The 16,912-nt window shown below is 41.1% G+C and overlaps 1 protein-coding gene across 1 annotated transcript in view; it reads right to left on the minus strand.

Moving 5' to 3' along the window:
• Positions 1 to 16,404, minus strand: part of rims3 (regulating synaptic membrane exocytosis 3) — a 43,576-nt gene extending 27,172 nt beyond the window's left edge. The window contains exons 1-2 of the mRNA XM_074613260.1: positions 16,170 to 16,404; positions 1,892 to 2,216 (exon numbers count right to left, since the gene is read on the minus strand). Coding sequence (XP_074469361.1) covers positions 1,892 to 2,156 — 265 coding nt within the window. The 5' untranslated portion in view covers positions 2,157 to 2,216; positions 16,170 to 16,404. The remainder of the gene's footprint in view (positions 1 to 1,891; positions 2,217 to 16,169) is intronic.
• Between the last annotated feature and the right edge of the window lie 508 nt (positions 16,405 to 16,912).

Consider the following 16,912-nt stretch of genomic DNA (forward strand, 5'->3'; position numbering starts at 1 on the left):
CGCCAAAATTTAGCTAATTTTGTAGCTTTATTTAACCTTCTTCGCGACAAGCTAGTATGACATGGTTGGTACCAATGGATTCCTTAATGGGAGGTGGATTACTTCCACTTTAAATCCAGCCAGCTACAACCTAAAAATCGCAAGTTGTGTTAATGTGTTAAAGAAATTAATTACGTTATAACAAATAAAGTGTTATTATCGCGTGCCCTAGAAAAAAATATATATTTTGGTATTGGTTCAGAAACTTGAAACTGGTAATACAAATTTTAAAACGGTACCCAGGCTGCTACAGAAAGCAGACAGTAACAACCCTCAGATGTTGTAATGAGACTGAACGTTCTCACAGACTTACCCGTACATGCTGTACAACCACAAAGCAAGCAGATTAGCAGAAAGACATGTAGACAGTATTCTGAAAAGGTTACAGTTCAATGTACTGGGAGCAGAAACTGAATGTGCTAATAGGATGTGGGGAGATGAACCAGGTGCTTGTTATCGACAGAAGAATGGAGAAAGAACTTAACGGAAATGAGTTGCATCCCGTGCCCCGCCTGTCCCTGCCTCTCAGTCTTTACCAAGCCTTGTGTGTATGACATGTTTTTCCTATTTCCCACCAGGAGCGACGGGGTTTGTGTTCGCTGCTGAGGCGCAAAGCGAGACACCTTTTGTTGCAGCTGCACAGCATCTGTAATTATACCCCACAGGACACATACTAGAACATAGCGCCTCTATCATTGCCATACAGCCACCATACATACTAGCTGCTACTGCTGCAAACCCACTTCAGAATTCAACACACAGTAGTGTTGCAGGCTTCTAAAAAAGACTAATTACATTGATAATACCAGGAAAGGTAAAGCCAGCGAGAGCTTGTCGAATTAGATATTACAGGTATTATAACTGAGGCAGTGCCCCATCAAACACTCTTTGGAGTGGATTATGCTAATGTTATTGAGCATACACTGAAACAATCACTGTTCTGTTAGACCAGTGTTGGCATGTGGTTAACAATTTAACTGCAGCAGGAAAGTATTTAATCATTTTAAAAGCATGAGGAATATTTTAAAAATGTTAAAGCAAAGCCAGGAGGGTGATTAAATGTCTTACCTATTATAAATGCAATCTTCATTTGGAAAAAAATATGATTTGCAGTTTTAAATCTAAACCCAAAAATTGAAAGAAAAGATTGATATCCAATCGATCTTTCAGAGGTTGTAGCGGGCTACGTTTTAAAGCGAAAGTGAAGATACTGTTACCATATGAAAATACAAGACCTTAAGAATCCATTGGTATCACCATGTCAAACTAGCTTAATGCTCCAAACTTACGCTTTGGCGAGGAAAAACTGGCATGGCCATTTTCAAAGAGGTCCCTTGACCTCTGACCTCAAGATATGAGAATGAAAATGGGTTCTATGGGTATCCATGAGTCTCCCCTTTACAGACATGCCCACTTTATGATAATCACATGCAGTTTGGGGCAAGTTATAGTCAAGTCAGCACACTGACACACTGACAGCTGTTGTTGCCTGCTGGGCTTCAGTTTTCCATGTTATGATTTGAGCATATTTTTTATGCTAAATGCAGTACCTGTGAGGGTTTCTGGACAATATTTGTCATTGTTTTTTGTTATTAATTGATTTCCAATAATAAATATATACAAACATTTGCATAACGCAAGCATATTTGCCCACTCCCATGTTGATAAGAGTATTAAATACTTGAGAAATCTCCCTTTAAGGGACATTTTGAACAGATAAATAATGTGCGATAAATTTGCGATTAATCACGATTAATCGGGAACAATCATGCAATTAATCACAATTAAATATTTTAATCAAATGACAGCCCTAGTTTATATCCAACAGAATAATTTCAAAGTGTAAACTGACCTTGCTGGTTGAGCTGCTGTGTACTCTTGCTCCACTGCGACAACCCCACAATGGCCACCATCTTGGCGCCCAGGCTGGAGCGCCGCTTCTTGTTGCCAGCCAATGACGTGGAGTCCGGGCCCCCGCTGCTGGGACTCTTATCCAGGCTGTACATGGCCCCTGAGATGCTGGAGGAGCGCACCACGTTACGGGCCGCCGCGCTCAGCCCGCTAAGGCCGCTCAAACCGCCCGGGCTGGGCACCTCCACAGAGCTGCTGAGCATCATGGTCCCGCTGGACTGGAGGGCCAATAGGCTGGGGGGGAGGGCCGTAAAGATGAAGCGGTGCTGAGGAAGGGAGATGAAACACAGACATAAAGGTGAGGGTGGAAGTAGAGAGGAGAGGTTGAAGGTGGGAAGGGTAGCTTAGATAAAAGGGCATCTTGATGTCTGATGAAATGCAGAATAATAGCTTGTTCACATTGCAAGCAAATGTGGCCAAAAACTATGATTTTTTTGCTGCGATGTGACACAGATCAGATTTTTTCAGAGTAGTGTGGACACAGAAATCCATTTATCATTCAGTAGAACTCCGATTTAATAAATCTGCAGTTACAAAACTGTGTAAACTGCCTCATTAAGGCAAACAAGCATTATCTAGGAAACATCACGTTTATACACTTTACATGGATCTAAAATGAATACCAATTATGTTAAATCATGTTGCTCGAATGAGTTAGTGTTTATGAGTCGTAAGAAATCATAAATTACATTTTTAGAAGGAGTAGATGTTTATCGGTAAGCTCGGCTCTGTTAAATTTAACAGTATGTCAACAGAGGTTTTCGAACGACGGTAGGTAAAAGTTGAAGACTTTATTTTCCTTGTCAGTCATTTAAAATATAAACAGTCAAAACAACTCCAGTGTGTATTTTCAGACCAATGCATCACTGTACGTTATTGGTTGCATTCAGGGCAGAGATCCGTTCACACTGTAATGTCAGATATGGGTCAGTTTTGAACAGTCTAGGCAGAAAGATCTGATCTGGGCAACAAAAAAAACAACGTAATTGAGCATTAAGCCCTGTAATGTGAATGTAGCCTTACAGATGCAGTAGCTCCCCGAGGCTGAAGGACATCGAGTTTAAATTTCAACCACATTTGTTTTTTAATTAAATTCCCCGCTTATTGCAGAGGCAGCAGAAATGACTTCCTCCCCCATAAAAGACAAATAAAGAGTGAAAAGTTCTGAAAAGTCTTTTTGATCTCCAATAGTTTTGCAAACTGAGAACACAAAGATTACAAAGGTCAGCAGACGAGGACAGTGCAGATGGCAGCAGACTGTTCAAGTGAATTAAGAGATATCTCCAGTCATACACACACACACACACACAAATGTCAGGGCTGGCCTGCTGTTGAGGGGTGACCCTGTCAGCTCGTATTTATCTTGTGTGTTTCTTTTTTTTTTAATCTTATTCGTTGTGTGACCTTAAACAGTGACACATGATAAACTATTCAGCTCAAGTCGATGGTTGGCTGAATCCTGGGAGGATACCAGTGTGTGTGTGTGCACCTTCACTATGCTTTGATAAATCTTGTAATATCTAACTGATGCACACAATAGTCTATTTTTCATAGCAGACATTTTGACTTGTTATATCAGGAAAAGCACAGGTGTTAATAATAACCTAATGATGGCTCCGTCCTATTCAAGTGTCCCAGTAAGCTGTGACAGTGTGACAGTGAGCCAGCATGCAGCCATCATTAACTTTATTATTTGCACCTGTGCTTCTCCTAATGTGACATGTCAAAATGTCTTCTATTATCCTTCAGGATCTCTATCTATGCCACATCTCTCTGCTCTCCTTCACTCTTTTCCTTCTCTCCTTTCCTTTTCTCTCTCCTAACATCAGAGTGATTATACCGAGGCTAAACCGACAGCCCAAGGACACATTAAATATGTAGATGCACTGTGGCCAACATCGTGCTTTCACACTCTTTTTTTTATATATATATATATATATTTCTCTACTTCTTTACTACTTTTCTACCATAAAACTTCGCTTTCCGGCTGCTTTATCATTATGGCCCCTGCTATAATTTTTTTCCTGTTTTTTTTTTTTACACAGAAAGTACAGCAATGCAGTCTTTTTCTGCCTCAGAGCCTACTTATTAAGTGCCTTGCAAAATTTTGTTGATGCCACGAGTTCAGCTGAGGTGCTTCACATGCTTCAACACACGTTATACGTATGATCATTTAACTGATGGTACGTGTCCACAGCCTCTGTCCTTTCCAAGCTTCCCATTCATTGTCTATGTAAGCAGCCGTGCATGCATTCTGCGATTCGAGAGACGGGGCGTCACGTTGGCCGCTCCTCATTTGCATAAAGTTGAGGTCTAAGCTACTTTATGCAAATCGGGGTGTCCAGCGCGACTCGCCTCCTCTGGAAACTCCCTAGAAACTTTTAATCTAACCGTTGTCGATCTAAAATAAAGACAGATTTAGCAACTGCGTGGCTTATTTCTCGCATAAAATGTTTTCAGAAACACATTTCGGAGCACTATTTTCGTGATATGAGAGAAAAAAGTTTCTAAAAACAAGGCGCCATGTTGGCTCCGGTTTGAAAGCTCGAAGCAGCAGCCGGTGAGGGAAAGCGTTTGTCCAATCAGGTGCCTTGTGTCTAGTGGCAGCCCATCAAGCATCCAATGCTGGGAAGAGAGATGATCCCTTGCGATAAAAAAAACGCCCATGTGGACATGTACCATAAGAGCAGTGGTGTGCTGGTTGTTGATAATGTGGGTGTACTACTAGGTAGAGATGGGTAGGTTACAGAGGAGGAAGTGGGTATACTCTTCTATATATTCCAATGGCTTTGGGGCTGATAGGTATACTGTAAACCACTAGAAAAACAATATACGCGGGGTATATCATCCACAACGACCGACTGACAACACCATCTCTAGAGACGTGCTTCTAACGTGACTAAAAGACTTCAGTTTTACATAATCCGCCACGAATCGCAGGAAATGGTGCACGAATCCTTCTACTAAAACATTCACTCCCATGACTGGAAGTCATAAATAATACATATACAGCACCAGTGAATTTGCTTTTAATGCAACTTCCAAATTGAAGATGTACAGTAAATGCCCTGTGCTTCAGATGTCTCTGTAAATCATCGTCTTTTTGCCCTGCTTTGTCACACCACCGCAGCCACGATGCTTACAGCCCAAAAAATGCTGCTGACCGGCACTTTTTATAGGGATTCATTTAGCATTACCACAATAACCGAAGTGGGGGCTATTGAACTGATGTAGCAAAGGGCAAATTTTGGCATTTTGTAATGAAACTCATAATAATAGCCAAGTGGAAGACTGCATGCTTTGTACAGAGCCACTGCAATGACATTTGTTATGAGTGGAAAAGGGTACTGAGGGGAAAGAAAGAAGGAGAGAGGGGAAATATGAAATTCAGGTGAGCCTATATGCCCTTATTATCTTCTCCTCTCTTTTTTTGCCTTCCCCCCTCTTCCCTGCTCACCCTCTCTTTTCTATTCCAGCCCATGCCCACTTCTCCCCGGCTCTCTGGGGGGGCCCGCTGCACTTTGAACACACAGCGAGCCGAGCAGGAGAAAATGAGGATGGGGAGGGATAGAGAAGGCAGCCTGCGAGATAACGGGAGACAAACAGAATAATTCTGCTTTCAGAGAGCCAGGAGGACAGAGAAGAATAAGCAAGGGAAGTCGAAGGACAGGGAGAGAGACGTGGGAGGAGAGGATGCTCCATAATGAATGGACACAGAGAAAAACACAGCAGGAAGCCGGGGCCTGATCTGTGAGAAATAATACAGAGAGAGAGTATGACACTGATAGTGACAACAACTGAGACATGCATCCATTCCTCCTCTCCTCTTAATAATGAGATCCTCAGCCTGTGTGTGTGTGTGTGTGTGTCTCTGGTTGCAGATGTACTCCAAAGTGACACAGGGTGAACTAAAGTGTACTGTATATACTGCATGTTTTGCCCAGAGGACACTGACAAGTGAAGTTGCACTGCTTAGTTGTCAGTTTGAAATGCAGAGATTCATCTATTTAAAGGAACAGTTCAACATTTTGTGAAATTCTTTTTTGCCTAATGCTCTGACACAACAGGCCAACGGTCGGCTGTCGACCAATTTCGGACTGTCGGTGAGCATCTGTCGCCCTAGATTTTGCGGTTTGTCCCGCACCGTGTTGGAGGCTTTTTGGCCGATTCAGCATGTTGAATCGGAATTGGAGCCCGCCATTGAGAGAAATCTCTCTGATTGGCTGTTCAGCTTAAGCGCATCAGTGCACAAGATTTTTTATTTTTTTTAATTTTGAAATAATTTTTTAAAGCCAGAATCGTTATATTTGCTTCATTTGAGTCTATGCGGAGGTCCAAGGAAATTACTGCTTTAATTGTTGTAGTGATGTCGTATCCGTTCCGTATCCGTCAACCAAAACAAACCGCAGCTGGCCGCAACGAGGAAGTTTAAAACAGCGAAGTTGATACGACCAGTCGCAGAACATACGTGGTAGACGGCCGTCGGCTGTGGTCTTTGCGGTGTGTTCGAGTGCAACTTTTTGGCCAAGACAAAGGCGACGTGAGGAGACGCAACAGTCGGCCATCGTCACGGCTAGTTCTTCGATGACGGTTTGGCGTGTCTGGGCCTGCACTGACAAATTACCCATTTTGTTGCAGTTGACAAATTCTCAACTCAAGGTTACTTGACCTTAGAATAAGACAGTGTGGTATAGTCGAAAGCTCTGAAACAATGAGTGAGTAGCCCTTGAGTTGAGATTGTTCTGTCCACCAACTATTCTGCTGTTTAGGTATAAGGACCAGTTAGAAGAGGCTAGTGTTGAATTTATTTTCCAATTATAAAGAATTTATTCTTGCAAAATAGAGACAGTTTTTTAAGAGTTTCTTATTTTGTGCTGTGTGAACTCCATAGCTTCTAAATCAAGCCACAGAAGAAAATAAAATATTTGATTCAAAGCATGGGGCATGCAGTAGCCTTGTCAATATTAAGTGTAAGTAAAGAAAAATCAGTCAGTAGGTATTAACTCTGTTGTTATGCTGGATATAAATAATGGCTCACTGAATAAAAATAAATAAATACGGAAACCTACACCTGCATTTAGGAGTCAATCTTTGAATATGCCACTATGTACCTGTCCCCACACTGTGTTTTGCTGGACCTAGTGGTACGACCCAGAGCCCATCTATCTTCATCTCTGTGCCCGACAGCTCCCCTGCCATATGTCTCTGTGCTCTCTAACTTCTCATCTCAGAGCTCATTTATTTCTCCTCCCGTCAGCAAACCGTCACCCTCCACCCAGCCTGGTGGCGGCCATCGGCCCCTCCTCCACCTTCGACGCCACCCATCTCCACCCATCACCGACCCCCTGCTGTGGAAGATCTGGCCTCTTAATTTGTGCGAGTGTTACACCGTGTCCAAACAGGAGGCGTAGCGTGAGCAGTGTTTTGGTAAAGCAGCAGCTATGTCCTCCACTCATTCAAAGACACACATACTTTACTTGGGTTTTGCGGGCATTTAAGCTGTACAGATTCAACAAACGTGATCAACTTTACTGAGCTTCAGAGGTAGAGGTTGGCAGATTTTTTAAAACCTTTGTCCAGAGCCAAGCTAGTTGTTTCCCCCTGTTTCCAGTCTTTGTGCTGCAGCTTGATATGTAACAGACAGATATGAGAGACGATCCTCTCATGTAACTCTCGATAAGAAAGTGAATGAGCGAATTTCCCAAAATGTTCAATTATTTCTTTAACAATTCACAGATCATTTCTGGTAGATTTGGGAAGGGGGGAATGGAGTCCAGAAAGCACCAGTAAATTTAGTATTTTGACAAAATGCCAGTCTTCCCTGGTTTAATATTACACAAACAGTCTAGCAGGACACTCTGTTGGCAAGCTACAGCGTAGAAGACCACAAAACATGAACTTCAGTGTGATTCAGCCAAGCATGACTGTTTCCAGTCAGTGTACGCTGATGCCGAGAAGCAAAGAGTAAGAATGTGACCTCTCCTTTCAGTTTCTCCCATAAACACAAAGGCCACAACCTTGTAATTAGATATGGCTGAGCAATCCATTAATGGTCTCTTTAAAGTTGCTCTCATGTGCCGGCCACAATACCGGTCAGTTACATGTAATCAACCTACTATTTAGCTGCAAAGTAGATGGTAAAGATATACTGTAGGTCTGAGTGTCTTGTCAGAAAGCAATTAATATGAAACCAAGTTGAGTAATGCTAATAAATATCCACATTCATTTGAATCGATAAACAGACAAATAACATAAAACTTGTTCTTATTCATTGGTTTTTACCTCTTTTTAATTTGTTTTTACTTATCGTCTCCACTTTTTGCCTTTACTATTGCATGTTACTTTTTCTAATTTCTCATTTTTGTGTTTGCTGTTGGATGAGTTTGTTTCAATGTGTCTTTGCTAAATGTCCTATGTGGGGCAGTAGAGAGTGAACTGAGCTGAATCATAGCTAAATGAACAGAAAAAAATAAAGATCTATCAGCAATGCACTAGCGTTTTGTCATTGGTCAAATGTCATCAGACATTTAAATTGAAATATAATCAGCATCTTATCCTACTGATCGGTCTTATAGACTATTAAGTTGCCATGTGTGGTTGTCTGAATGTCAACTAGAGCTGCAACTATTAATAGATTAGTTGTCAACTATTAAATTAATCGCCAACTATTTTGATAATTGATTAATTGGTTTGAGTTATTTTTTAAGGAAAAAAAAGGCAAAAGTCTCTGATTCCAGCTCCTTAAATGTGAACATTTTATGGTTTCTTTATTCCTCTATGACAATAAACTGAATATCTTTGAGTTGTGAACAAAACAAGACATTTGAAGACGTCATCTTGGGCTTTGGGAAACACTGATCGTCATTTTTCACCATTTTCTGACATTTTACAGACCAAAAAACTGATCGATTAATCGAGAAAATAATCGACAAATTAAACAACAATGGAAATAATCGTTAGTTGCAGCCCTAATGTCAACCACCAGTGTTCACTCTTAATTTGATGAGGGCCATCCTGACTAAAAAATGACAGTTTTTTTAATTAAATTAAGGAGGCCAAGTGTGCTTAACACCTGTTAGTATGTGTCTAACAAGTGTGCTTCCTCCTTTTCTCCCAGGTAATTGGCATCAAAATCTGAACCGTACATTTAATATACTGCACATATTAAGAAGGGTGTTGAAAATGATGAAAAACTCTGCTGAGTTGATTATAAATTTCTGTTTTTCTCAGCACAGAGGAAAAGCTGTGAGAACATGAACAAGGATGAAAAAGTACAATTGGTGAGGTTATCATGGTCTGTTACTACTATGTTGCTACAACGTTTATTTAACTGCATATTCTGATAATAGATGTATTTTTACATTGTATATCCTAGACATGTAGTGTACATGCATCTTGCAATGAGTGCAAGAGTGAAAAATAGCTAGAATTAAAAAGAAAGTCATGATGAACAATCCCACCGGCAGTACACACAGACAGGCAGGAGCTGTAATGCACTTCCTGCTGAAGCGACCATGGATACTTCCCAGGTTATGATACTGTATGTGTCGGCCCGATGCCTGCTGCCATTGTGTTGGGCCTGGTGTCTTGTTTGTGTGTGTGTGTGTGTGTGTGGCTGATGCATCTCTCTGATCATAAGGCGAGAAAACAGAAGGCTGCGCACACACAGACAGAGTAAAGAGTGCCAGGCTGTGGGACGACTGGGAGCCAAATGGATCACACACAAAATCACACACAGAGATACCCAGTGCACAGTGCAAACACACATATGCTGTACTGCATGTACGTGCCAGAGTGTGGCAGAAGAAAGAGACGGAATATTGAATGACAATGGCCGTTGACACCGAAGGTCTTGGCTGACGGACTTGAATTAACATCCAAGTCTTCTGTAAAACATTCTGCTCCGACACAGATTTGATTTCTTCAGTATCATATTGACCGAGAGACCGAAGTGTATCAGGAAAAAAAAAACCTGACCAGACACAGTCACATCACCATTAAGATATTCACAAATTTCCCATTTCACACTTTGCAGAGCAATATTATGCCTGGTGCACACACACGCACACAAACCTGAATCGAATACTAACAGCCGTGAAATGAACAGATAACAGGGTTCATGAGGAGCTTTCGCTTTGCCTCTCCCATTGGCCAGATCAAATTTTTGATCCAATAAAATCTTTAATGAGGTGAGTCGTCGAGTCACTCCCTCTACATCACCTGGTGACAGCAGACACAAATTCGATCCGTCACACCACGTTTTCGCACAAATTGCCTGGGTCATGTTGAATCAGCCACGGCAGGGAAGCAAAGGTTTACAGTTTTTCTATCATAGCTACAATTAAAGGGTCAAATTAGCCTGTCTGAGGTTGATTAAAATGTAATAGTATCGAAATGCTCAATTAAAATGTGCAACACACATTTGCGACCAATGATAGAAGTAAACAGATGGATAAGCCATGTCGTTTTCTTATCAGAAGGTAAATAACAGTTCAAGTTCATCAATTAGTCATTAAAACAGAATTGATGACAGCACTTATTTAATGCATACTTTAATTACATGTGACACTAGAACTACTGCTGGTTGAGTTTACCTGCATTCACTCAGCAAAGATGAAGGAGCATCGATACCAATAATAATACTAATACATGCTAATACATTAGCATGCTAGTTCTAGAGATGTTCCTACCCAATATCGTTTCCGATACATGAAATTGCGGTATCGGCCGATACTGAGTACCGATCCGATACCAGCGCGATAAATATAATATCTTCGTTGCTTTTGGGCTATCTTCATGGAATTTATCTCATTGTGGGAATGTGGTTTCCATAAAACTACTTAGGTTTAGGAAAAGATCGACTTAGTTAGGTTTTAGCACAAAACTACTTAGTTAGGTTTAGGCACAAAACTACTTAGTTAGGTTTGGGCACAAAACTACTTAGTTAGGTTTGAGCAACAAAACTACTTAGTTAGGTTTAAGCAACAAAACTATTTAGTTAGGTTTAAGCAACAAAACTACTTAGTTAGGTTTGGGCACAAAACTACTTAGTTAGGTTTAAGCAACAAAATACTTAGTTAGGTTTAAGCAACAAAACTACTTAGTTAGGTTTGGGCACAAAACTACTTAGTTAGGTTTAAGCAACAAAAATACTTAGTTAGGTTTAAGCAACAAAACTACTTAGTTAGGTTTAAGCAACAAAAATACTTAGTTAGGTTTAAGCAACAAAACTACTTAGTTAGGTTTAAGCAACAAAAATACTTAGTTAGGTTTAAGCAACAAAAATACTTAGTTAGGTTTAAGCAACAAAACTACTTAGTTAGGTTTGGGCACAAAACTACTTAGTTAGGTTTAAGCAACAAAACTACTTAGTTAGGTTTGGGAAAAGATCAACTTGGTTAGGTTTAGGCAACAAAACTACTTAGTTAGGTTTAGGAAAAGATAGTGGTTTGAGTTAAAATAACACCGGAAGTGGCATAACTTAAGTATGAAAGTAATGTGACAAAAACGACTTAGTTAGGTGCAGGAAAATATTGTGAATAACTCAGGAAATGGCATAACTTAAGTACAGAAGTTATGTGACAAATAAATGAACGATGACTTTTGGTTTCACACGGGGTACGAACACCAGTCTTCTGGACAAAAGTTTTTCGTTTTTTTTACCCAACCACCCATCCACCCTGACCTCCTCCCTTCGTGGCGTTTGTCGCTCTTTAAATTTCCTGGTTCACAATTGCGTGTGAGTTAGGGTGAGTTATAATAACCTGGAATTATTCTTTAATATACTGAATCAGACAGAGGCATGGTGTGATTGTATGACCCTTCCTGGTGGAAGTTGCCCCACTACGGGCTCTCTCTGCACCATACTGCACATAATAAACGACAGGTAAACTGAGCTCACTATCACACTTGGGAGGTAGGGGTTATTGTTTATAACAATAACAATTATATGAATATATTTTTAGGCATTAAGCCACATCGATAACCATCAAATCACTACCCTGTGGAGTATCATTGCAAATGTTCAATCACTCATCCACATCTTCCCCCACATTCCACGTTAATCCCTCCACAGCTGAGCTAGCAAAAACAATGTTTTCATCTCAGCAGTGAATCAAATACCTTGCCCAGGATTTAAGCCAGCAGCCTTTTGGAGAAGTGAGACCTCTTTCATATTATCACTTATCATCCCACAGCAGTCTCACCAACTCACAGGTTTTCTCTCTACACACCACCGCGGGGAATCTAGTGTGAAAATGAGACACACTATGTCACTGTATTATCTTCTTTGTCTCCCCCTACGGTGACAAAGACTAAACAAACTTATAGTTATTTTCTTCAAATGTTTGGGAAAATATAATCCATTTCCTAACAGTTTCCCTCGCTGCACTCCAAAAGGCTGGCCCTAAATCTCCCCTCGCTCTCATCTCTTTGCCGTCCAGCACTGAACCATTCTCTTTGCGCCCTCTTCTACTTTTCATCGCCATCAAAAGAAGGATGGGAGAGTTACTCTGTCAGCAGCAGGGGGGATGGAGAGCTAGCAGAAAATAGAAAAATAAAAAGCTGGAGTGGCTGGACTGGAAGAAAAGTGGGTTAAGAGGGGCGTGATGGATGGGACTGGGAGCTTTCCTGACTCATGGCCTGCTTTCTCTGGTGACTAATGTGGTCAGTGACATCTCTCTCACTACCCCTCAGCCACCCCGCTCCGTCTCTACACCCCACCTGGGATATTGGTAGCCGGCCTGGGGCGGAGTAGCACACAGAATCTCACCCCACTTACCATGTCTGGATCACCAAGTCCCAGCTTAGGCAGCATGGGTTGAGTGGTGCTGAGGTGGGGGGCTAAAACAGGCCTGTGGGGTCAACCAAAGAACGCCTCCCTGTCTTATTTACTGCTAAACCGCCAGAAGGGATGTGTGCATTGGAACGTAGTCAGATCCTGAGGGAGGACAAGATAAGAGCTGTATACTTATCACTCTCCCCGTTTATGTTTTTATAACTTCCATCAGAGGCTTTTAATGCATTTCTCTCCTATCTTTCTTTTATATGTGACCTCATTTTTGGGGTTGCTTGCATGTTTGAGTGATTGGCTGATTTGTCAGACTGACAGTGGTTTTTGGTACGTTACAATATTAGCTAGTCCATATTATTTGCCATTAATATAATGGATTTCAAGGCTTTAATTGTTGTCTACCATTGCATTCATTTTGTTTTATTTTTTTATATTGCGAATCGTAATTAAAGCTGGGCAATATGGTGAAGATCAAATATCATGATATTTTTGACCAAATACCTCGATATCGATATTGTGATGATATTGTAAGGTTTACTCTTGGTGCTTTTACAAAATGTTTACACAATGAGATTTTTTAATAAATCATCATCAGTAATGTAGACATAATGACTAAGTGGTTAAAAGCAAATAATAGAACAGCTAGAATAGGCTGGTGAGTTCAGAAAATGACATCACTTTACTGTAATGCAGCCTTTAAAACCAGGAGAAGACAACACTTATGCCACATTACGATATCCAAAATCTAAGACAATATCTAGTCTAATATCACAATAGATTTAATATCAATATATTGCCCAGTCCTAATCTTAATACGCAATAATGTTGTCTAAATTAAAAAATTGAAAAAAGTAATTAGTAAGTCTGATTTCTTCCATTATGTCTTTTGGTTAAACATGCAGTCCATTGTCAGGACAATAAACTACACAAATTGACAATTACCTTAACATAGCTACAGATATTGTGACATATAGTAATGGTGTAAGGTCTTCTAATTATTATCATATCTCTTTTCTTTTGTGGAATTTCTTTCAGCAAGAAGCATGTTAGACTTTTGTCTCAGAGACAGATTTTAGGTTAACAAGCGAGGGACTCGCGTGCATATGATGGAGGTCACCTTTGCTGCTGCAGCAGCCTTTAAAACATATCAGGTGTTGAGAGGAATTGATTTTCTGAGGACTGTTGTTGCAGAGTCCAATATAGCTTGGTAAAAGTACAGTGGCATTCAACTGTATGATCTCCTGACTGTGTAATGAAAAATACAAACTTTAAAAAAAAAATATAGGTCAAACTCATAACCACATCAATAGCGGTTGAACAGTTGAGTGCGCATCTGAGTGTCTCATTAGCAAGTCCAGTTTGAAGTGGGAAAAGAGGCACAATACCAACCGAGCATCCATTGTCAACCATACACAGCTTCTCTCTTTGATGATACAAACCAGTTGGCCAGTGAATTGTGCCTCGCAGATGGTTGTCTAAGTGTACACAGCCACATGCGGTGCTGCAACAACAACAACACACTCGCATATAAAGATGCACCTACACGCACACACACACACTGAAGCCTGCTCATTACGATGACAAGTGTCTGCTCTGCCCCTTGGTTGTTTTCATTTTATTTTCATTTCAAAGAAAACCAGGACCAGCAGCTGCCAGCTACAGATCTGAAGTGTGGTCAGATGTGTCAGTGCATATGTGAGTGTGTGTGGGTGGGTGTGTGTATGCGCTGCACTAGACTTTGCCTTTGCCCTTTCCAGCTATCAATTTTGAGAAGTGTGTGTATGTGTGCGTGCGTGCAGAGACTCTTTGATGGAAGATGATACGGTCAGGCTGGCCTTTTGAGTAGCCAGCTTATCTGGTACAATCTGACTCAAACATATACTCGTAGACACACACAAATCTATTTCACCCAGTGGTGAATATTTCAAAAGGACAGGGGTTTTTGCCTGCCCTCTGAACTTGTGTGCCACACATCTGAAATCTGCTTGGTAACCACAGCCATCCCAATTTAGGACATGAAATAGAATGACAGATTCAGAATTTGCGGAAAATTGCATTTTAAATGCTTTGAGTTACGTGTAAATGGAGATACAGAATCATGGCTTTCCCCCTGGACAGGGTTGAGACTCTTTCCAGCTTTTACTGTCTCAATGGATTATTCAGAGGATCAAATGTGAGTCATGCAAGGATTTCAAGAGTTAAACACATGGATGATTATTCTCTTCCTCCTTAAAACGGGCCACTCCTTTAGTGCACAGTTAATGCACTCATTTTATGCTTCTCACTAAACAGCTTTTCAGAAAGACGCAGGAAGCTCTGGAGCCCCATCACGTGTTTTTTGGACTGTCCCCATCCACAGGTGGGGAACACAGTTTGAGCTGAGATCCGGACATTGTTGTGTTTACGTCTGTGTGTGTGTGTGTGTGTGTGTGTGTGATTGTGATTGTGGCCATCTGATATAATCTCACACCTCAGCGTGTACTTGGCCTGACCTGGAGTACTGGGAAAAGGACAGGCATCTCAAAATATGCTTATTCTCTCCCTCACACTCCCTTCCCCCTTGTCACCCTCAATCACATGCACTCACACGTAAAAAACCTAATCAAAAAAAGGTAACAGTTCAAATCTCTAGCCATGCATAGCTGACTTTTCCAGAGGCACCTTTATACCTTTGACCCCATGCAACCTTAATATAGATTCAAGATTCAAGATGTTTATTGTCACGCCGGTTATACAAGTACAACCGTCTGAAATGCTTTTTGCTGGGAAGTTCCATTAAAGATAATAAGTTATATTATGATTACAAAAGGAAATACCTTGTACAAGGCTTATTAATCTTTAAGATCACCAGCAGAAGTGCTGCCAGACCACTGATGTGCTGAACTTTGTCCCTACATGGCTAAATAAACAAATTAGTTTTCCATGTTTCCAGTAACATTGTGAATAATCCCAGAGGGGCATATCAAATATCCAAGCATGTATAGGCTACTCATATAAATGTAAAAAAATAAAGAGTATTTAGGTCACATTACAATCACTCTCCTACAATGTGCATTATCTGATCTATACCATCTCACATGACCATATAAATCCCTTTAAGCAGTTAATGAGATTGACTAAAGGCACAAAACTGTAACCTGTAAGCTTATCCTGGCATTGCTAGGCTTCTAACGGGTGAGAGTATATAAGAGGAAAGCAAGTCTTCCCAGTTTATAGCCCACTAATCATCTAATCTGTTGCCCATTGCTTCTGCAACAGGCCCTATATATACAGTATATAACAACAACAAAGCCCATGTTTGATGCTATGCTCCTCTTTATTACTGATCACCTGCTTATTAATTGCATTAATTAGAATATCAGTCCATTGGTGCTATCATTGCCCCTGTGCAGAAATTGAGCAATTAGAAAGGAATCAGAGCACTTACCGCTTTACAGCAAAGGAGCAGCGAAGGCAAAGGTGTTGGGGGGTCGGGAGTCAAATGATGGTTTGCTTCTGTCGTATCTGTAAGAAGCTCATCGTTTGGGTTTTATGTTTTTTGCTGTGCTGGATGTTTTTCTCCTGCTCTCAGTGCTGCTGGTCACACGGCATCCAAGGCGCGGTGGTGAGAGACGCGCTGCTGTGGAGAGAGAGGAGAGGAGAGTTGAGGAGGAGAGGAAGAGGGAGGAGAGATGATGAGATGAGGCATGGTTGATTTCAGCAGCATGGCAAACAGCGACCACGTGTGGCCTTGTGAGGGACGCGTGAATAAACACTGTAGATGTATTAGTGATGGGAATTCAGGCTCTTTTAAGTGAGCCACATCATTTGGCTCAGCTCACCAAGATGAGCCGGCTCTTTCGGCTCCCAAACGGCTCTTCATTTTACCACCAGCCAAATGTAGCGCTGTTTTGCCCTTTCATTAGTATGTGTGCACATATATCACTTAAATTATTCAATTTAATTATACTAAACCTTATAATTTCCAGAATAAAGTAATTTTACATGCTGCTTCGTTTCCGACTGTCACTCATCTTGTCTGCTATTCGTGCACCGCAACGCACCTCAGCGCACCGCATGGCATCGCACCGCAACGCACCGCAACGCAACGCACTCTTTCTCTCCTCCTCTCCCTCCTGCTCTGTACCTGTAGACCGTCAGCGCACCCCAGCCCCTCCCTGCTTGATGGTA

The sequence above is a fragment of the Sebastes fasciatus genome, chromosome 17 (assembly GCF_043250625.1).
Source record: "Sebastes fasciatus isolate fSebFas1 chromosome 17, fSebFas1.pri, whole genome shotgun sequence".
NCBI classification, from domain to species: Eukaryota; Metazoa; Chordata; class Actinopteri; order Perciformes; family Sebastidae; genus Sebastes; species Sebastes fasciatus.